General features: G+C 36.0%; 2 protein-coding genes and 1 long non-coding RNA gene across 4 annotated transcripts in view; 1 reads left to right on the top strand and 2 right to left on the bottom strand.

The window, feature by feature from the left end:
* LOC127853591 (solute carrier family 35 member E1 homolog) overlaps positions 1 to 5,170 on the bottom strand; it is a 13,697-nt gene extending 8,527 nt beyond the window's left edge. Inside the window, exons 1-2 of the mRNA XM_052388255.1 lie at positions 4,483 to 5,170; positions 3,013 to 3,083 (exon numbers count right to left, since the gene is read on the bottom strand). Coding sequence (XP_052244215.1) covers positions 3,013 to 3,083; positions 4,483 to 4,804 — 393 coding nt within the window. The 5' untranslated portion in view covers positions 4,805 to 5,170. The remainder of the gene's footprint in view (positions 1 to 3,012; positions 3,084 to 4,482) is intronic.
* Positions 1 to 22,987, top strand: part of LOC127853589 (ribitol-5-phosphate transferase FKTN-like) — a 24,704-nt gene extending 1,717 nt beyond the window's left edge. Inside the window, exons 1-7 of one of the 2 annotated variants that reach the window (XM_052388252.1) lie at positions 5,121 to 5,351; positions 6,914 to 7,099; positions 8,570 to 8,829; positions 16,328 to 16,578; positions 18,403 to 18,536; positions 19,369 to 19,493; positions 21,120 to 22,987. In XM_052388252.1, the coding sequence (XP_052244212.1) occupies positions 5,241 to 5,351; positions 6,914 to 7,099; positions 8,570 to 8,829; positions 16,328 to 16,578; positions 18,403 to 18,536; positions 19,369 to 19,493; positions 21,120 to 21,333 (1,281 nt within the window). In that variant the 5' untranslated portion in view covers positions 5,121 to 5,240 and the 3' untranslated portion in view covers positions 21,334 to 22,987. Of the gene's footprint in view, positions 1 to 5,120; positions 5,352 to 6,913; positions 7,100 to 8,569; positions 8,830 to 16,327; positions 16,579 to 18,402; positions 18,537 to 19,368; positions 19,494 to 21,119 lie in introns of those variants that run through there. The other variant, XM_052388253.1, reaches the window with a different exon arrangement.
* Positions 821 to 1,220, bottom strand: LOC127853599 (uncharacterized). The gene is made up of 2 exons (XR_008036690.1): positions 1,017 to 1,220; positions 821 to 854 (listed from the first exon to the last, which is right to left on the bottom strand). It is a non-coding gene; the product is annotated as an uncharacterized LOC127853599 (long non-coding RNA).

Genomic DNA, 22,987 nt, shown 5'->3' with positions numbered 1-22,987 from the left:
CTGTCGCACAAATGCTCATAGCTACCATGTGTGTAAGTTTCAAGGTTCTAGTGTAGGAGGAGATAGTGGCCAGGACGGACTGGTGGACAGACTGCGGAGATAACCACATATTAGATTTCAAAATCTAAACGCGGACCCTAAGTTCAAGGTCACAGGGGTCAGAAATGTTATGCGCATGGAAAGGTCTTGTCCAGATACACATGCGTACCAAATATGAAAGCAATATCTGAAGGGACACAGACGTTATGAGCTTTTTTTGAATCGCGGTCGCAGATTTCGAAACCTGGAACGCGGACCCCAACTTAAAAAATTTCATGTGCATGGAATGATGTTGTCCAGATACACATGCATACCAAATATGAAAGCAATATCTGAAGGGACACAGTAGGTATGAGCCTTTTTTGAATCGAGGTCGCAAATTTTGAAACCTGAACACTGACCTCAAGTTCAAGGTCAAGGTCACAGGGGTCAAATTTTTTATGCGCATGGGAAGGTGTTGTCCAGATACATATGCATACCAAATATGAAAACAAGGGACAAAATTGTCACAAAACCAGGTTTTCATTGTGAAAAAAAAATCTGATAAAGGGAGAAAACTCAAACTGAACTTTTGAAATGACCAAAAAAAATTAACCCCCTTTGTAATTTTTTTTTTTTTTTTTAAATCTATTTTTAGTCGTGGCGACCTTGACATTGGAGATATTGACATGATTCTTTCGTGGGACACACCGTCCCATGATGGTGAACAAATGTGCCAAATGATTTTAAAATCTCACAATGAATGACATAGTTATGGCCAGGACAAGCTCATTTATGGCCATTTTTGACCTTTGAACTCAAAGTGTGACCTTGACCTTGGAGATATCGACGTAATTATTTCGCGCGACACACCGTCCAATGATGGTGAACAAATGTGCCAAATGATTTTAAAATCTGACGATGAACGACATAGTTATGGCTCGGACAAGCTCATTTATGGCCATTTTTGACCTTTGAACTCAAAGTGTGACCTTGACCTTGGAGATATCGACGAAATTATTTCGCGCGACACACCGTCCAATGATGGTGAACAAATGTGCCAAATGATTTTAAAATCTGACAATGAACGACATAGTTATGGCCCGGACAAGCTTATTCCGCCAGCCCGCCAGCCAGCCAGCCCGCCCGCATTCGCCAATCTAATAACCAGTTTTTTCCTTCGGAAAACCTGGTTAACAATATCTGCAGGGACACAGTAGCTATGAGCCTTTTTCAAATCGCGGTCGCAGATTTCAAAACCTGAATGCTGACCTCAAGACGCCGGAGATAACCACATAATCACCACTTTTTCTCCGAAAAGTGTGGGGATAACAAGGGCTGTTTGTACAAAACACATGCCCCCCCCAATGGGCTATCAGTTGTAGTGGCAGCCATTGCCCTTCTACATTGTCTGACAGACATGACCAATAACTCTTTGAAGTTTCATGATACTAGGCCTAAGCATTCTTGAGTTATCATCCAGAAAACATTTTACTGCTTCACTGTGACCTTGAACTTTGACATAGACCTGAAAACCAATAGGGGGCATCTGTCGGTCATGACTAATGTCCCCATTAACTTTTCTGATCCTTACCCTAAGCTTTCGTGAGATATCATCCGGAAACCATTTTACTGTTTCAAGTCACTGTGACCTTGACCTTTGACCTAGAGAACGGAAAATCAAACGGGGTCATCTGTCAGTCATGACCAATGTCCCTATGAACTTTCCTGATCCCAGGCTTAAGCGTTCTTGAGTTATCATCTGGAAACCATTTTACTGCTTCAAGTCACTGTGACCTTGAACTTTGACCTAGTGACCTGAAAATCAATAGGGATCATCTGCCGGTCATGACCAATGTCCCTATGAACTTTCCGGATAATAGGCCTAAGCCTTCTTGAGTCATTATCCGGAAACCATTGAAATGTTTCCAGTCACTGTGATCTTGACCTTTGACCTAGTGACCTGAAAATCAATAGGGGTCATCTGCCAGTCATGATCAATGAACCTATGAACTTTCCTGATCCCATGCCTAAGGGTTCTTGAGTTATCATCCAGAAACCATTTGGTTGACGGACGGACCGACTGACAAGTGCAAAACAATATATATTCAAAGGGGGACATAATAATAATGAAAACACTTTAATTCTCAATTATGAAGCATATTTTAGCAAAACAACAACAACACTGATTTCCCAATTTTAGACAAAACCCTGTAAATTGTCCCAGTCCAAAGGGACCCGGCCCCATTCTCAAAATGGTGAAAAAACAAACACCTGGTAATACGAAATGAGAAATTTAAGTTTAACCAACAATTTGAACCTTGAGCACATAAGTAGATCAATGTCATGGTCCAAATTAGATTTGGCAATGTAGAAGTGTTCAAAGATAACATTTATGCAAGTATCAAAGCTTTTAGGCAATTTTATTGATATAAGACATTTAAGATGTTTACTCAATCTATATGTATTAATCAGCTTTCCAAATTATTACTTTAATATCTACATTCAGAAAATGTGTTAAAAACAAAGATGTACATCTAAAATACATGAAAACATGAAAATATCATTGTTTTTATATTTCATTATTACATCACAAACTCAAACTGCAATGTGCAGTGTAATGTAAGAAATAGCACAGATCACTTTAGACCTCCTCATGTAACATAGGCCTACAAGTAAGCCTGCATACATTAAATAGAGCCGCGCTTTGATAACTAGGCTATATGCATGTGAATAAAGTGTCATCACAGAGGCTAATATGGGACAACTCTTTCTGCTTAAATGGATTTACGTTTAGAAGAGACTTCTTTAAACAGAAAATTCAATTAAAGCCAAAAGCCGTTGTGAACCGCACTGGCTAATTTTGGACGTGTTCTTAATGAGGGTTTCATATTGCAGTTTGCCATAGTCTGTTCAATCATTTTTGGCTGATTGGTAGGTCACTTTAGTCTTATGAGGCCCTAAGTGGTCTGTACTAGACCTAAATCTACTTACAGGTAATGCCTGTTTTTCTCGGAAAAACAGTCGTAGAAAAATAACTGTGAACAGTGGCAATGTAGCTTTTACTGAAAGAATACAAATCATTGTAAGAACATATAAATATACTGTTATACATGTACTAAAAAAACAAAAATATTCGTAATAATGAAATGTATTGGTTGTTCAAACACAAAACCAAACGCTGCGAGTAAATACTTTTAGAACAGGTAATATTTCTCTATATAAGGACAACTGACAACCCAACCTACACATGTAAGCAGCTCTGGGCCAGGCCGTTCAATTATTGTCAAAATTCTCGGATGAAGTTTCATAAAGATTGAGCCAAAAATGTGTACTTGTCTTTTTAAGATTTGATCTTATGACATGGCTTTTGACACAAGTGACCCAGATTCAAAGTGAGGACAGATATTGTACAAATAAATATTCTGACAAAGTTGCATACAAGTCATAAAAGTGGGTTTTATCATGATAATAAGGTTTTTGTAAAATATGACCCAATGACCTAGTTTTTTGGAGACTAGTTACCCACATTTGAACTTATTCTAGTTATTGTCAAAATAAACATTTTTACCAAGTTTCATCCAAACTGAATAAGAAATGAGACCAGTAAATGTGACGGCTCAATATTCGGCATCAAATGTCACAGGGCGAGAAGGTTGTTCCAACCCTTCAGAGACTCGAACTCTACAAAATGAACTAACCAGGCCGCCACACAACAGATCGACTAACACAAAAAAGTTCATACTGGGACAGTCAGCATTGTTAAAGGACCAAGAGGACTAAGAAATGTGTTTTCACTGGGCATAAAGACATATGCTGTTTCACAATTTGTGAAAAACATATCGTTTTATGGCCCGCATTATGACAAACCAAACAACAGTTCAGTGACTCCATTAAAGGGGCCTTTTCACAAATTTTAACATGTTTTGAAGTTTGTCATCAAATGCTTTATATTGATAAATGTAAACATTGGATCTAAAAAGTTCCAGTAAAAAAAATCAAGAATAAAATTTTAAAAAGTAACCCTCAGGAGGGCTGGAACTAGTGACCCCTGGAGTCCTGGAGCAAAAACCAATTAGACAACACAGCCATCCTGCCAAGCATGTATAACAGATGTATTTTATACTTTATATAAGCAATCTTCGTAGTTTCACAAAATTAAACGACAACAACAGAACTCTCCAAATTATTCAATCGTTTCGCGTAGCAACGCTTTATAATTTTTAGGTTTTTAAATCGTCAAAAGATGCATATAATGGCTATATTAGAGCATGGTAAATGTTCAGTATTACTGTTTCCTCATAAATGAAATAACTAAAACGAAAATTTGCGAATCTGAAACAACTGTTTTCAATGGTGTCAATTTACCAAAACGTGAAAAGGCCCGGCCCCAAAAGGCCCCTTTAAGCCCATCTCAAATTTAGTTTGACTGTTAATTAATTTGAAAGTTGAAAACTGTCATACCAGTATGAGCGTAGGAGACAGAGACTTTCCATATACTGATATGAGACGACACTGAAGACACAAACTTTCCCAATGCCAGTGGAACGATCATCTTCAGGTAATAACTGCGGCTGATTTCACCCGATTTTGGCACCCCTAGTATTTTCAAAATGGGGCCTAAATACAGAGCGGCTGAGGATAGCTGCACCATTGTCATTGTCATAGGGTATGGAAATTCATTAAGCACCAACTTTCCAATGACATTGCCACTGGCTCCAGATGCATACCAAAACATGCACACTAAACACAGCTTTAGAGCGTGCAGAAAATCCCTGTTCTCCATTTTTCACCCGTTTGCGATTAAAAACTTAAAATATCCATGATGGGAACCAAAAACTTGCAACACATATGGACTTATCTAGTTTCATTTTCAAAAGATGCACAGATCTGTCACATCTGACAGCTAGGTACACGTTTCCACTTTCAGACGGTGTTATGGTAAATACCACGTCGGCATTTAATTGGATATTATCCTACTTTCACTTTATAGTAGTCGTTTAAATAAAATGTTTTATGGAAAATAATAGAACAATATAATGTTTGTATAGACATCAAATCGTATTTACATGTTTTAATTATTTTTACTTGTTTGTTTATAGAAAAATATTGATTTATTAAGTGCGATCCTACAATATGTCAGCTTCCATCATCAATCAACTTTCAATTTGAGTTTTAATGGAAAAATCAAGAATTGATAAATAGGAAAGCAACGGTTCGATATGAAGAAATCCGAAGTGATCAAAGCAATAATAATTATAGCATTTATATATATAGGTCTACAAGTATTTGTTGCGCCAGCTTATTTAGATAGGGAAGAACGAAACTTAAAGGTAAATAGGAAATTAATTTATTTACAGATGTAGATTACACTCTACTAAGTTCGAAAAGTTCAGGTTAGCGCATGTAATTCATGGCAGCTCATCTCGGAATACACTATAGAGTCATTTAACTTCCTAAGTATAATCTCGGTCAGAAAGCAATCAACACAATAAAATTGTTCCAATATACCATGCTATCAGAAACTGAGAAATGATGATATGCCATACGAGGTCGCAGTGGTGTAGTGGATGAGGTGTCCGCCTAGCGAAAGGGAGTTTGTGGGTTCACTCCCTACTCGAGCATTCTCATTATCTCCTCCATAGACACCTAGCATTGATTCTTCCCAGGAAACGGACTCGATAATGTCCATACATGTATCTGCCTATAATGCTCGAAAGGGCACTTGGCAGTCAGGCTTTTTCCGCTCCGTTTTGGGAAAACGCCACACTGGAATTTTGGGAATTTCGCGTCGTGAAAACCCCCATTTTGGGAAAAAAATTAATCGCAAAATTGGCTCAATTGGGAAAAATTATCGCATGTAAATTATTAAAAACAGTGTTTCTTATATTTCAAAGAAGCCGTTAACTGGTAAATAACGACTATTTTGATAACTTATTATTAAAATTTTACGAAATATTATGAACATGTGTGATTAGTGCAGGTTTTTTAATCTGAATTTGGGGAAAAGGCTTGGCCTTTTTGAGGTGAAAAAAATCGCGGGAAGCGCCGGATTTTGAGGAAAAAAAGGAAAGTCTTAAATAATCATTAACATATTTTACAGTTCTTAAAACAAATTCAAGGCAACAGATAATTTAATTATGCAATACTTTCTATTTTCTACACCAGATCAGGTCAACTTATATATTTAAAGGGTGAAAAAAAAAAAAAAAAAAAAAAAAAAAATTTTTTTTTTTTTTTTTTTTTTAATTGGGAATTTTTTTTTCAATTGGGAAAAAAACAACCAGATTTGCATTGGGAATGGGGCCGAATTTCGGACCCGTGGCATAGGGCGGAAAAAGCCTGGCAGTATACATAGATAGATGGTTATAAACTGTGAAATTGTTTTATAAATGATACATTCGGCAAACTTTAATCTTAAATTCAATTGAGCCGCAATCTGGGAAAGTTTTTTTTTAATGTGTGTTAAGTTTTGTTCTAGATTAGCCTGTGCAGTCTACACAGGCTAATCAGAGATGACACTTACCACATACAGTGTAAACTAAATTTTCGATAAAGATAGACTTCCTTCAATTAAAAAATGATAAAGTGGAAAGCTTTGTCATTGACCACTGACCAGGCTGTGCGGAGTACACTTTACACACATGCAATTGCATTAAGACGGGTTTTCCCAAACCGAGACTGAAATGTTGAATTTATTGACTGAAGGTATCATGTCTTTACCATATCTTTCTGAACATAGAACACTGGTCAAAGTTAACTTTCACCTTTATTGTGTTGATCTGATTTGTCTGAATGAGATGTAAATTATGAGAATTGAACCTTAATAAAATGTTATAATGATACAAGAAACTTGTTGTAAACTAAAAACAGCTTTTTACTTTTCATCTTGTAGATTTCAGCTGGGCAATTTGAGAGGCTGTTAAAATTGTTATCTGCTCTGCAACTGCAAGTGTTCGTCATTGATCCAGAACTCCTGTCAGATACACAGCTTTCATGGGAGGACCCGTCACATCTAGTCTCTGGGCGGAAATCAATCACCTTTGGCCATCTGCATGAAATACACACAAAACACCAAATGGTAACAATTTTATAATAGCTCATTTTGTAATGATCAACGAATATAGGCATAGAGATTCTCTCATATCGCAAATTATTTGATATTGTCCTGATACTGATCTGGCCTTCTGACCTCGTACATTTTGGAAGCACCCTGTATCTTTTAGCTCATCTGAATAAGAATGGTCCAGGTGACATATTGTGGTCAGTCTTATAGTGTCCGGCGTTGTTTGTGGTCAAGGTTTAGCATGATATCATTCTAAAATCCACAATTTAGACTCATTTTTTATGGAACTTGATGGGAATATTTGATTTGTCAATATCTAGGCCCATTGTGAATTTTGTTAAGATAATGTCAGAAACTAAACCAGGTGAAACTTATTTTTTTTTATAATGAACTGTAAGATTCTTTCCATTTAGAGGAGGATCCACATTTGATGAAGATAGATCAGAATGCATTGTTTTTCTCATTTTATGGGTTTGTCACTGCAACAGGGTACTTTTGGCTGATTTTGTAGTCTTTATTTTATACCTAATATTTCCAGTAGCAAAGTAGTATTCATTTTATGGAATCCAAAAATTGGCAATCACTGACTTAACTTTCAGATGGTTTGAAGTAATGCTTTTGTTGAAGGACTACAAAGATTTGAAGTTAATATTTCCATTGAACTGGTGTGCTTATGTTTATGATAGTCTGTTTGATGTAAACTTTATCAATAATTGTTAAAAAGTTATTAACTAGACAGTAGTACTTTTTTCTAACTTAAAGTTGAATTCCAAATTAAAGTAGTAAAAATCATTTTCCCAAAATGGTAAGAAAATGTCTGCGGTAATCACACCTTAATCAGGGTTGGTTTCCTACATCTCTTAATTGATGCGGCAGGCCTTAAAAGGAATTGAAGTGCACAAGAGGCTTAAGTCTTGCTTTCACATAATTACAGTTATTGCCCTTTGTTAGTTTTATGTTTAAATTTTTGCCAGAAACTTTGAGAGGAATCAATATGAAACATGTTCATTCTATTCGCAGAGATGTAATGTCATTGCCACCATATGATTTCTGTGCAGAATTGTAAGCACACCTCCAATATTGTATGGCAATAAAAATGTTTTAACCTGTTATTCAATTCTAAAAACATTGGGTTTTATTAAGATGGTTCAGTGTTTATTGCATATTACTATTAAAGCAATTGATTTAAATTTTAATCAATAAATGTGGCTGTGTTTTTTCGCATGGCACAATACATCCAAGAATATATCCAGTGAATATTTTGAAAGAAAAGCGCTCACTGTATTACTTAGACTTAACAATACGACTTGTGCTCATCATAGTTTTATTAATCCCTCATTAACAGTCACATTTTTCCTCTCAATTAGATCTATCTTCCTATGAAAATTCCATAGTTTCCTCGGGAATTGCATCTTGACTAAATTTATTTTTGAGTTTTCAATAAACAATTAAAAATTGTTTACATTGTTTTCTTTTCTATTGCAGGAAAGGTACCGACTTCATTTTGAGACCATTGGGTACCGGTATGTCAGCACGGCATCGTTCAGTCCTGTGACGGGCCTCAGCAGTCCCAGCCACCACTTCCTGTGCTCTCAGGCACTCACGGTGCACGTGGTGGTGTGGTTCAACCGCACGAGGGACACAGTCTGGACCGACCAAGTGAACTGGCTATACCCGTCACAGCCAGAGGACTCGTGCCATTTGGATGGGAAATACTTCTATAATTATTCTAGGCTGTTTGACAGGTAAATTACGATTTTGCTGATTAACCCTGTACAATACAGGTACACATTCTAGTCCATAAGAAAATTAAATTAAATGAAAGACCATTCTTACTTGAATCAAGATTTATAGGCTTTATTTCCAACTGTTAGATACTGATGAGTAGCAAACGGTATTAAACCTGTAAATACTGCGAGAAACTTGCAGGCGGTTCTGGTTTTATGCTGGTTTCATATAGCCATTTTCACTTTGCCTCGGGTTGGGAAAAGGTTAAGTTTACCTAATGCTTATTTAGATGAGAAAACTATATTGCTCAGCAGATTAAGTCTATATATCAAGAAATCTTTCAGTTTGTGATGCAAGCACCAAATTTGGCACATATACTCTTCAGTAACTATAGATTTGATAAAGCACGTTAGCCAATACAAAATTTCAAAATGCGTCCGTTTTCAAGATGGCCGCCGTCAGGATTGAAAAAAAAAAGAAACAAATTCTCTAAAAGGTTTTACTGCTGTGAATATTACTTGATTTTGATTTCGTACACAGTAATTTGACTAGTTTGAATTTAAATTCAGACATTGTTTAAGTTGAATATAGTACACACAAATCCAACATGGCTTCAAAAATGGCCACCAAGATGGCCGCAAAAACCTATTTATGATCATAGCTATGTAGCTATCCACTCAAATTTGATGAATTTGGTGTCTTTAACCTGGTTTTAAGGGACAAAGAACACATTTATTATGTCAGACAAAGTGTAAGTTAATAATGTCACACAGAAATCCAACATGGTGTCCAAAATGGCTGCCAAAATGGCCGCAAAAACATATTAATGATCATAACTATGTTACTTTCCACTCAATTTTAGATCTAGATTTTGGTGTCTATTGATAGGTTTCAGGGGGGCAAAGAACACATTAATGTCATCAGAAATTTTTTAAGTTTATTATATATCACACAAATCCAAAATGGCCGCCAAGATGGCCGTCAAAACCTATTTATGATCATAAAATATGACTATGTAACTGTCCACTCAAATTTGATTAATTTGTCGTTTATACCCAGGTTTCAGGGAGAAAATAACACATAAATATCACATTTATATCTTCAGACAAAATGTAAGCTAATTATGCTACACAAACATCCAAAACGGCGACCACAATGACCATTAACACAATAGGAAGGACCACAAGTTCATAACTTGTTACTCAAAAGTTATGGTTGTTATGTAAAACGCCATAGTTTAGGAGATAAGGAACACTTTAATCGAGTTGAGGTTATCATTAAGGGGTGTTGCGGCAGTTTATTTAACCGGGGATATATTTATAGCAACACCGATGCTATTATCACAATCCAATAGTTTTGTTATCCGAATCATCACAAATTGATGACCGAGTAGGTTCATAATAGGTACTCAGTGGTTCGATCCCAGGTGCGGTTAACTTTTTTTAATTCTTTTTTTCTTTCTTTTATTTCATTCTTGTTTTTTTCCTTGAGCTCTTTAGTCCTGTTGTTTACATTCATCAATTTTAAGTATTTAATCAGAAACTTTAAAACATGCCGAAATCTGTCAACAAGTCCCTGTTATTGATGATTAAGGTCGAGTTTGATACTGTATGGTCTTGTTTGTGATTAAATATTGTATTAGTGTTGTTGTTTTTTAGTAAGCCGTTGTGATCCCAATTAAGATTGTAAACAATATATAATTTTTTGCATATCTCTAACAGTCTATGTACCGGTACTTGGGTTTCGCCTAATTGCTGTATTGTATGAAATTTGACACAGACAGTAGGGATAGTTTAACAAAAAAATCTCTGTTAAAAGTACGGTGACCCCCTTTTTTTATTTTTGTCTTATGATAACAATACGTAGATGAACATATTTAGGCAGTTTCGCAAAAAGTTATTAGATAGAACTTTTTTAAATTCCATTTTTGTGGTTAAAATAGTAAAAAATTAATGTTTTTTGGGTGACATAAAAATTATAAAAATTAAATTACTTCAAATTTAACTTGTGTTCTCCATTGTTTTGGTTGTTTGTGGTTTAATTAAATGGTATATGATATATATTAGCATATATAATATCTACATGTTGCCAATTTTATAGGTTATTAATAATTTTTATGCAATTAGAGATTTTTCAGTTTTAATGAAAAAGTACATGTTATATAATGGTGAATAAAATCAAAACAAGGCCGGTGACCCTATGTTTTTATTTCATTTTTCATATAGTATTTGTATGTAGTACTTGAATAAAAATTTTGAGCAAAAGTTATTAGATGGAAAAAAATCAGCAAAACTGCAGCAACACCCCTTAAGCAGTTGAATAATCATAAACTCCAATTTATGACATTTGGAAGAGAGAATGAACTAGCATTATGACTTCAAAATAGGATCAGGTTTTACTAACTTCTGTAGACTTTATGTTTTACCGTTGCTGAAAATCATTGAATATTAATTACAGCCTGAATAAGCATGAGTTCTCTGAAAAGGTTAATATTATACACTTTGTGCTCCTTTGACTATTTATTTACACCAAAGCAGAAGTAGATGGTCGTATCGTCCCTTTTGGAGTAATGCAGGATCTAGATGAGCAAATCTGTATCCTCGCCCGCCAACTGTGTGGTGCTACGACGGGATCGTTATACTGTTTCTTTAACAATTTCAACGTCTGCATCCACTGAAGACAGAACAACATAGCATCCCATTTAATGCAGAGTTGTGCTGATCAGAGCAATCATGCCGGCATTGTTTCTGTCATGAGACAAAAAGTCTTCCTTTTTTACATGAGCATTCTATTTCTTTGCTGAAACTCACAATATGATTCATGTTTGTTTCATCGTCTCCGGTGCGTGTTGTCTTTGTTATAACCGTCTTCGTAGCCATCGAACCCCACTGTTGCTTGTCCGTAATGCTTTTTCTATGAATCTACATAAGACTAGGCTATTGCGTTATATAAGTCGCCCTTCTCCATGGTCAAGGATTCAGCAAAGTGCCACCATCATGCATCTGTGTCATGAATACAGTTCATCTCAGCCTCACATGATGTGTCTATAGCATACTCTCAAATTGCCTGAACGATCTGAGGCCTATCTGTTGTACAAAGTATGTTCTTGGTTTCAAAGAAGGCAGCAGGATGGGAGCTCAGTTCAAAAGACAATACGACTGCAAGGGAAGGATCTCCAGATTTTGGCACCACCAGGAAAAGCTGGAACAGAAGAGCAGGATAAAAAGCACAGTCAGAAGCGATCTTAACAGCCAAGCTATTCCCAAGAGCTTTGGCTCTGTATTTTCTCGTGAATTTATAAGCTAAGACCGACTTTCCTATGATATCTCTTATGATCGTTTTCCCAACCGCCTAAACTGCATGAACATTCTCATCTGACCCAGCCACTATCTTATTGACCATGTTTCTGAAGGTAGGGTTAGCTGTGTATGGAGCGCAGGTAGTAATCTGTGTTTGATGCACGCCTCAGTTGTATCTTTGTGTTGTGGAATTGAAGTATAGGTCAGATCTGTGAAATCCTGCATCCCACGGTTGTGCTCGGATAATGCAGATACATCATAGGGTCCAAGGGGTTTTCATTTCCTCAGCCATTTCACTTTGCCCAACCCCCCCTCCCCATCCCCCCCGCAAGTTCAAACGTTTATGAAACATCCCAAGATTATCAACACTTTAAACTACTATGTGGCGCATCAGTGATGATTTCGGCAGCCTTCCAATACAAGGGTTGGTCAAACGTTACAATGGTGTGAAGGTTGTGGCATGTTGCAAACTAAGCCTTATGTTGACAGAATGCAAGCTTTGTCCCCATTGTACATAGTAATCACAGGTAAGAATTTGAATGACAATTGAAGCCCAGGGTACTGTATTTTCTGGTGCAAGATACGCATTATTTCCTGCAAATTCAGTGTTGCCTGAAGCTGAAAAATATCGTTCCTCTTGTCAAAATCCAAAACTTACGGCAGGTCCAAACTATGGCGTTTCACATAACAAGCACCACGTCAAAAGTAATGGACTTGTGGTCCTTCGTATTGTGTCGTTTGACGCCATGTGAAATTTCTGTGTAACATAATACACTTAAAATATGTCTGACGATGTGTTCTTTGCCCCTCGAAACCTTGGTATAGGCACCAAAATCATCAATTGTGAAGGGAAAGTTACACAGTTATAATCATTAAAAGATTTTGGTGGCCGTCTTGGAGGCCATTTTGGACGCCATGTTGGATTTGTGTGTAATATAATAAACTTAAACTATGTCTGATGATCTTAATGTGTTCTTTGCCTCTTGAAACCTATGTATAGCCACCAAAACAATCAAATTTGAGTGGATCTTTACATAGTTATGATCATTAAAAGGGTTTTGCGGCCATCTTGGCGGCCATTTAAGACGCCATGTTGGATTTGTGTGTACTATTGTAAACTTAAACAATGTCTGATGATCTTTATGTGATCTTTGCCCCTTGAAACCTAGGAATAGACACCAAATTCATCAAATTTGAGTGGATATTTGCATAGTTATGATCATTAATATGTTTTGGGGCCTTCTTGGCAGCCATTTTGGACGCCATGTTGGATTTGTGTGTAATATAATAAACTTAAACAATGTATGATGATCTTAATGTGTTTTTTGCCCCTTGAAACCTATGTATAGCCACCAAAATAATCAAATTTGTGTGGATATCTACATAGTCATGATCATGTATAGGTTTTGGTGGCCATCTTGGTGGCCATTTTGGACCCCATGTTGGATTTGTGTGTACTATTGTAAACTTAAACAATGTCTGATGATCTTTATGTGTTCTTTGCCCCTTGAAACTTTGATATAGACAACACATTCATCAAATTTGATTGTATAATTACATAGTTATGATCATTAATAGGTAATTGACGGCCATCTTGGTGGCCATCTTAAAAAAAAAACTTTCCAGAGGTCCGATTGTGGTAAACTTTTGATATGTTTTAAAGAACCTTCTACCCTACCAGGATCAGTTAAAATACCCTTTGTATCAATTTTTTGGTGGTTGAAGGTATCTTTTTCATATATTGACCCTTCTTGTACTTCCTGCTAAAAACAGTATTGGCGGCCATCTTGAAAAAAATGCCACCATTTTGAATTTTCAAGTGGCTAACGTGCTTTTTGAAGAAAGGGGTACCTAAAGGTAATTTATGCCAAATTTCATGCTTGCATCACTAAGTGAAAGATTTTTTCAATAATCAGCGCAGCTATGTGTTCACTTATCCTGTATAGTTCTCAATTTACATGTAAATTGTATTTGTCTTATTCTTTTGCTCAGACTTATTTGGATGTGAAATACTAGCTAATGATAATCTGCAAGTTACTCATAGGCTGTTCTGGTTTTATGCTGTTGGCACATAGCCATTTTCACTTGGCTTCTTAGTTGGAAAGGGTTATACATATATTGAAGTCATGTTTCTATTCATTATATAAACTGTAATCAGGTTGTCACTCTCGTCAGTCATTGTACTTTTTGTACAGAACTTATTTTAATAGTAAAAGCTATAACTAAAACTTCATTCTTACATTGCCTATCTATAAGGGTTAATGAAGTCCACAAGAGCCTTTTACTCTTGTCCCCATATTTATAGTTATTGCCCTTTGTTAATTTTATGTTTAAAGTTTTTTGGGGGGCATATCTTGAAAACTGTAAGAGGAAGCATTATGAAAGTTGTAAACGCAGTGCATAGAGGTGCAACGCAATTAAGCCTCTAATACTTTAGGTGTTACACTAAGACATAGTCAATGGAAGAATGACACTATTTCTAAACAAGCCTTCAGTCTTGCATTTTCATAAAAAGTCATGTTTTAAAATAAAAATGTTAACAGTTTATTAATTTCAAACACTAGAAACAGTATGCTCTTATATGTTCCGGTATGTTGCTGAAATGTGAAGGGGCAGAGCAGGTATGAGCCTTTTTCACATCGCGGTCGCAGATTTCAAAACCTGAACGCTGATCTCAAGTTCAAGGTCAAGGTCACAGGGGTCAAAAATGTTATGTGCATGTAAAGGTGTTGTCCCGATACACATGAATACCAAATATGAAAGCAATATCTGAAGGGACACAGTAGTTATGAGCCTTTTTCGAATTGTGGTCGCAGATATCGAAACTTGAAAACTGACCCCAAGTTCAAGGTCAAGGTCACAGGGGTAAATTTTTGTATGCGTATGGATAGGTGTTGTCTAGATACACATGCATACATAATATGAAAGCAACATCTGAAGGGACACAGTAGTTATGAGCCTTTTTCGAATTGCGGTCGCAGGAAAATCTCTGACCCGGCCCAACCCCAACCCCCATAACTTTTGACCCAGTGGCCAGATCAAAATTCCGTCGCTGTCACCGTTGCACATGTGCTCATAGCTACCATTTGTGTAAGTTTCAAGGTTCTAGTGCTAATAGTGTAGGTGGAGATAGTGGCCAGGACGGACGGCAGAGATAACCACATAATCCCCACTTTTTCTCCAAAAAGCGAGGGCTAATTATCTGGTGGATGGGCATCGTATAATTCATTGAAATGATGCGAATTTTAAGTATGAGGTTACGCCCAACTGATAGTATGGAGGCATTTGCAAATGTTTAGTGAAAGTGTCCTGTGCACATATTGGCTGAAAATGATAGTAGCACATCCCATCATATGACTCAGATACGCACACATGTTGAGATGTGACACTGTGGACACAATTGAAACTTCAGAAGGAGGTAGATCTCATTGAGAGGAAGTGCGTTGCTTAAAAGCCATAACTTTTACTTTCATATTTGCACAGTTATCGACCTTTGTCAATTTTCATACTAAAAACTTATTAGAGATATTCAACGGACACTTCATTGGTCGAAAGCTCTCAAAGAGGGGAAATGCAAAGCCTTATAACCATAACTCTTGTTTCCACATTTGAATAATTTTGACAGCTTGTTAATTGTTTATTTTAAACCAAGCTGAACATGAAAATGGCAAATCTGTGTAGGGGGAGGGGTATTTTATACGCAACAAATACAGTTCAAGTTACATTAAATGAGAGACACTTTTCTTCAAACATCAGACAATTTTATTTATTTAATTTCATCAATTGCCATCGCTAGTAAGATTTTCTTTGCACATTACCCTAGCTTATGATTGTTTCAGACATTAGGCTTTATTTAAATATATGTACCTGTTAAATGTCTTTAGAAATAAAAAAAATACATTATGAATAGGAAGTCATTGAACAAGCAACTTATTTTAGAGCGCTTGAATGGGGGTCTTCAATATTTAAACTTTATGTGCCACTTTCCACCTAAACTGAATTTTCACTATGAAGAGACTGCCTTTAAAAGTTAAATTGCTTCAAAGCAGAAAGTGTCATACCTGATTAGCCTGTGCAGACTGCACAAGCTAATCTAGGAAAACACTTGACACACATGCATTACATTAAACCGTGTTTTCCCCGAGCAAGATGAGGCTTAATTAAAAATTGTATTGTGCCCATTTGTTTTCCTACTTTTGCATTATTACTATTTCAGTTTTAACCTTACCAAACGAGGAGCTTTTCTTGTTCCATCGCCAACAGAGAAATTCCTTCAGGAGGTTCCAGACAGTCAGTTAGTGGAGTGTAATCGCACAAGAGCAAGGCAATACATGGATAAATACGGACAGAATTATACCGAAGAGGATAAAGTGTTTATGAGAAAGGCTCGTCAAACTGTTTCCCGAGCTAAACAGTACCTAGATGAAATGGGAATCCCCTTCTGGTTAAGCAGTGGGACTTGTCTGGGTAAGAATAGAGCCTTGTTCTGGGGAAAGGGGGCTTAACCCTTTCCCACTTAGATATGTATTTTTACGCATTTATAGTCCCTTAGAAAGTTAAATTTGATTAAAGACCTTTCTTACTAGATTCAAGTTTCAAAGGCTTTATTTCAAACCCTAAGATACTGATGAGCAGGCTGTTCTAATTTTATGCTGGTTGCAAAAGCCATTTTCACTTTGCTTCTTATGGTGAATAGGGGTTAATTCACTTGTGTAAAGCGTTGTCACAGGTAAACAGAGACGACACTTTCCGCTTTAACAAATTTCATGTTGAAAAAACTCTCTTATAAACAAAAATCCAGTCTGTTCGGAAAGTTCCTTCCCTGATAAGCCTATGCAGACTGCACAGGCTAATCTGGTGCAACATATTAGCCACATGCATTAAGCCCTGTTTTCCCAGAGCAAGGCTCAATTCATGACTAATGTTTGTACAAACTAGGCATGATGGGGATTTCCCAAAGTTTCACTGGTTGTCTATTTAAGGTACACAAGTTAACATTCTTATAATAATTTATACATCTGAGAACAAAGTGCTCAAGGGGTGTTATTGTCAGTCTCAATGTGGTATGCTTTGTCTTTAATTTCATATCTCAAACAATTTCCTTAAAATTAAAACCCAGAAACAAATCTTTATGTTTAAAAATGCTTAAAAATTATTATTATAATACATTGAACATACCGTAATTACTAAGTTTTCAGACACTTAAAAATAATTGTTTTTTTCTGTGTTCGAAAATTTAGATAAAAAAATATTCAAAAATGTAAGGTGTCCGAAAATTTAGCAATAAAAATGAAGCTGTCCGAAAATTATAATTATATTTAAAATATAGACGCAATTAATCAATGTACAATAATTTTCTTGTGATTGACTCTTCTTTTTCTGCTTTAAAAAATTAATACAACTTCACAGCTTTGCTAACTCTTGGCATAAATGAAATAGAACAAAAAAGTAAAAACAGAAAACATTCTGCTTCTTTATAGGACGACCCTGTTGCAATTGCTGTTGGGTGAATTCATTATTGTCTACCAGTTTACCTGGTTATTTACCCATTTACGCAATTGCCCTCAGGCATGCATCTGGTAGGTTTTATGACCTTAATCCTGTCGTGACAATTTATTATTGAAGTGTCACAAGAGAAGCTAAATAAGGGCCGAAGTCTTTAGAATATTGCTGTAAAATATACTGTCCGAAAATTAAGAGTCACTAAAAATATTTATTTTTGCTAAAAATGAGAGTGTTCGAAGACTTAGTGTCCGAAAACTTAGAGTACATGTAATTACGGTAAGCATGCACATTATTTGAGACTCTTACTGGGAAAACTGGGATTTATGCATGTGTGTTAAGTGTCGTTCCACATAAGCGTTTCTGCACATGCTTAACAGGGACAACACTTTCCGCCTAGACTGGATCTTCATTTAGACTTCCTTGACACGAATAATCTTGTATAAATGGAAAGTGTCGTCTCTGCTTAGCCTGTGTGGACAGGCTAATGTGGAAGGATACTTTATGTACATATGCATTGAAGGATACTTTATGTACATATGCATTGAAGGATACTTTATGTACATATGCATTGAAGGATACTTTATGTACATATGCATTGAAGGATACTTTATGTACATATGCATGGAAGGATACTTTATGTACATATGCATTGAAGGATACTTTATGTACATATGCATTGAAGGATACTTTATGTACATATGCATGGAAGGATACTTTATGTACATATGCATTAAGCCCAGTTTTTCCAGAACATTGTTCATTTTCTCTACCTTGTCTGTTTTGCAGGTTGGTTCAGACAGTGTGACATCATCCCATACAGCAAGGATGTTGACCTTGGAATCTTCATAAAACACTTCAATGCTGATCTCATACATGCCTTTGAACAAGGGGGATTTTTCTTGAAGCATATTTTCGGAAAGGTAAACTATAAAAAATCTTTGATTCACATATATGGTTATCACTTCAGAAAGGTTCTTTGAATATTTCTACAATTGATGTTTAAGTAGACAGTGAACAAACATGTGCAGATTTCATATGGTTAATAAATATTTTATGGCTTGCCTTAGTATATTTTTGTGTGAATGATTACTGTCTGTCAGGCAGTTGGTAGACTTTATTCTTTGCCATTTTCTTTCCCCTTAGTCTAACTGTTTAACAATATTCAAGTTATTGTCATTAAACTTGATGGCAATGTTGATATGACCTTTATCTTGGTCTAGCTTACTCAGTTACTGCAGAAGTTGGGATCATTTAATCATAGTCTGAACTGTCCTGTGTAAAACTAGATATTGATAACAATGCTCTGCCTGCACCTGGGAATGGGGGGGGGGGGGGCATTTTGTCAACAGATTAAGCTGCTTACAAAATATAATAATTGAGCTTCTTTTTTGGAAAATAGATTTAATGCATGTGCACAAAGTGACTGTTTAGAAAAGCCTGTAAAGACAGCACAGTCTAATCAGGCATAACACTTTCCACCTAAACTGGATTTATTACTAAGCAGAGACTTCCTTTAACCGACAATTATCCAACAAACTGAAGTGTTGTCTCTGATTTCTCTGTGTGGACTGCACAGGCTAATCTGGGACGAGACTGCGCACATGCATTAAGCCTTTTTTCCCCAGAGCGAGGCTCAATTAAAGTGCACGATGCTTCCATATCTTCAGTAAAGGGTATTTTAGGATTTATTTGAACAAGATTTCTGCTGACACAAACTGTGCAAAGAAAAGAGTGCTATTGTTTTATTTGCAGGTTTCCGATAGTTACGAGCTATCATTTCAGTCTGGAGACATAAAACTGGACCTGTTTTTCTTCTATGAAGCAGCAGACCATGCCTGGAATGGTGGCACGCACCATGAGACAGGGCAAAAATACAAGTAGGCATGCCTTCAGTCACAACAGGACTTTCTTAAAGTCGCTGTGGTGTAGTACGTGGATATGGTGTTAGCCTAGCAACTGGGAGGTCACAAGTTCGATTCTTTCTGTGGGACTGTTCTGTAGATCTTCCACAGAGACAACAAGTACTGGTTCAAGTACAAGGAAACGGACTTGAGGGCGTTTTAAACAAGCATTAGGAATTCAATGCAATAGGACTTAAATAAAAAGGTTCAAACTAACAGGACTTTCATAACTGACCCCCTGTGTGTGAAAATGGGTCTAATGCCATATGCAGCCAGCTTTACTCCAGACCAGCCTATGCATTTGCGCAGTCTTGTTAGGAGCTACCCTGTCCGCCATACAGTCATGCAAGGTTGTGTGGTCTCATTTAAAGAGGCATATGGCATAAGACCCTTTTTTGCATGATGCAGCTTAACCCTTTCACACTCAGATGCAAACTCAATATGGCTATGTGCAAACAGCATAAAGCCAGAACAGCCTGCGAGTAACTCACAGTTTGTTCAGGGTTTATGCTGTTTGCTGCTCATCAGTATCTAAGGTTTTGAGATGAAGCCTTAAAAACTTGATACAAACACGTCAAAATACGTATCTTAGTGTTAAAGGGTTAACTTGTCTAAAATTGATAGAAATAAGATGATACCCCATGACTTTTATAACTTGTATTATAGAACTGAAATTTCATGAACAAGCATGAACAGGTTTGGAGGTCTCGTTAATAATCGGTATCAACAAACAAATTTCAAAATGTGCTCAAAAGTCAAAATTAAGCACCAACTAGTCTTGTTGCACATCTGGCTGGCCTTGAATGATTTTAAAGGGACCTTTTCACGTTTTGGTAAATTGACAAAAAAAAAAAATGTTTCAGATTTGCAAATTTTCGTTCTAATTATGACATTTGCGAGGAAACATTTATACTGAAAATTTACCATGCTCTCAAATATCCATTATATGCATCTTTTGACAATATAACAAACTGAAAATTATTAAGATTTATAAAGGCCAAACGATTGAATAATTTGGAGAGTTCTGATGTTATTGTTATATTTTGTGACATTGCGAGGATTGCTTATATAAAGTATCAAATACACTTCTTCTTATGCGTGCAAGGTTGGCCGAGCGGTTTAAGCGCTTGACTTTTATACCTATGGTCAGTGGTTTGAGCCTAGTTTAGAATTATTTGTTTTATTTCTGTCATTTGATTTTTCAATTTTTTTACTGAAGCTATTTACTTCCAATAATTACATTTATCAATTCAAAGCATTTAATGAAGAACTTCAATACATGCCAAAATCTGTTTTTCTTCTTCTGATAATCATGCCAATGTGCCAAGACTAAAATGCCAAGACCACAATTCAACGTCAATTGATCCGTGAAAAGTAAATGTTTGTATCCTTAAATGCAGGTAGTTTTGTCACTGAATACATGTTTTTTTTCAAAGATAAACAACTTAAGTTTTCATGTTTAAGCATTGTGGGGGATATAAATAGCTTGTATTTATAGCTTAAGGCAGTTTATATTATTTCAGTTTTTAATAAAAACGCAAATTATGTAACAAGTTCATATTCATACAACTTTTTAATACCTGTATTCAATTCAATTCACAGATATATTTTCCCAAAGTTCTCACTGTGCTGGACAATTTTTCTCGACCTGAAAGTGCGGGTGCCATGTCCATCGCAACCGTATATCGAAGCCAACTATGGAAAGAACTGGCTGGAGCCAGTTCATGTTTGGGAGTGGAACAGAAGTCCACCAAATGTACGAGACAATGGCCTGTGGCCGCAGGAGGAGTGGAAGGAAGTGATTCAAGTGTTCTAAAATGTGTGTGTCTGTGCTTAATTACCTGTTAAATGAATTGAAGCCTTGCTCTGAAACTGGTTGTAATGCATGTACGTAAAATGTTTACCCAGATTAGCGTGTGCAGTCTGCACAGGCTAGTCAGGGACAACACTTTCCGCTTTTATTAACCAGGTTTTCCGAAGGAAAAAACTGGTTATTAGATTGGTGAATGCGGGCGGGCGGAACAAGCTCGTCTGGGCCATAACTATGTCTTCCATCGTAAGATTTTAAATTCATTTGGCACATTTGTTCACCATCATTGGACAGTGTGTCACGCGAAAGAATTACGTCGATATCTCCAAGGTCAAGGTCACACTTTGAGTTCAAAGGTCAAAAATGGCCGTAAGTGAGCTTGTCCGGGCTATAACTATATCATTCATTGTCAGATTTAAAAAAAGTTTGGCACATTTGTTCACCATCATTGAATGATGTGTCGCGCAAAAGAATTACGTCGATATCTCCAAGGTCAAGATCGCCACGACTAAAAATATGATTTTGAAACAAGGGGGTAACTATGATGAACAATCAGTAACAATAGACATTTTGAGTTGAATTGTCTCCCTTTATCAGACTTTTTTTATTATTGAAAACCTGGTTTTGTGACAATTTTATCCCTTGTCAAATGTTTTGTTAAAAGTAAGTTTCTTCTTAGCGAAAATCCTGTCTAGGAGGAAAGTGTCCCCACTGTGCAGACTAATCTGGGACGACACTTTACAAACATGCATAAAGCCCTGTTTAGCTCATATTAATGTTTGTTGGAATTTTTTTCCTCTTTACTTGTTTATAATTTTAAAAATCTTAACTCATGAAAAATTACGCAATACCAGTTTTAAATGTATGGTTTGACAATAACATTGTCTGATCAGTCATAAAGATAGGTATTTTAGAACAATAGATTTTTAAAGCAGTAAACCAGTCTTTACATTGTTGCAAATACGAGTGCGAAAATAATAACATAGCAAAGCCTTTTGTTAAATGCATGTACATTCAGTAGATGGCCATAACTATAATTTATTTTTGACCCTGACAAAAACTGTCAATCAAATATAATTTGTCTTTGTTAATTTCGTTGTACTCTTCAGAAGTGGTGTATGTAATCATAGTGAGAAGCTATGATGGAAATTAAAATAAATTGTGTCTATTAATTAACTTTTCAGGAAAACACCAGCAAGTGCGCAACTAAATGATATCATAAGCTGTGGCCTTTCATTATTTCTTGATCATTATGTAAACATTGCAACTAGTTTATACTGTTTATATATATATATATATATATATATATATATATATATATATATATATATATATATATATATATATATATAATGTGTATGTGTACAAATGTTTTGAGTTACATTTGTCTTAGAAGGCTTTATTCCTGGGTTTAATTTTTTAACATTCTTTATCAAGGTCTGGACAGATACCAGTGCATTGTGTTAAGTATGCATTGCCATTCAAATATCATGTTTTCTGTCCACAATAAAACACTCTGAGTATATGTTGAATGATAAGAACATTTTTATGTATTTATGCAGACTAAAATTATTCAGAAGTTTAAGTTTGTTTGTTTATGCAAGACTCGTATGCAAAGATATTTTTTATTGATTTTGATCATCATTAAACTTGAATGTGA

The sequence above is a fragment of the Dreissena polymorpha genome, chromosome 12 (assembly GCF_020536995.1).
Source record: "Dreissena polymorpha isolate Duluth1 chromosome 12, UMN_Dpol_1.0, whole genome shotgun sequence".
Classification (NCBI taxonomy): domain Eukaryota; kingdom Metazoa; phylum Mollusca; class Bivalvia; order Myida; family Dreissenidae; genus Dreissena; species Dreissena polymorpha.
The sequence above is the reverse complement of the archived record's forward strand: the minus strand, read 5'-3'. Positions and strand labels throughout refer to the sequence as shown.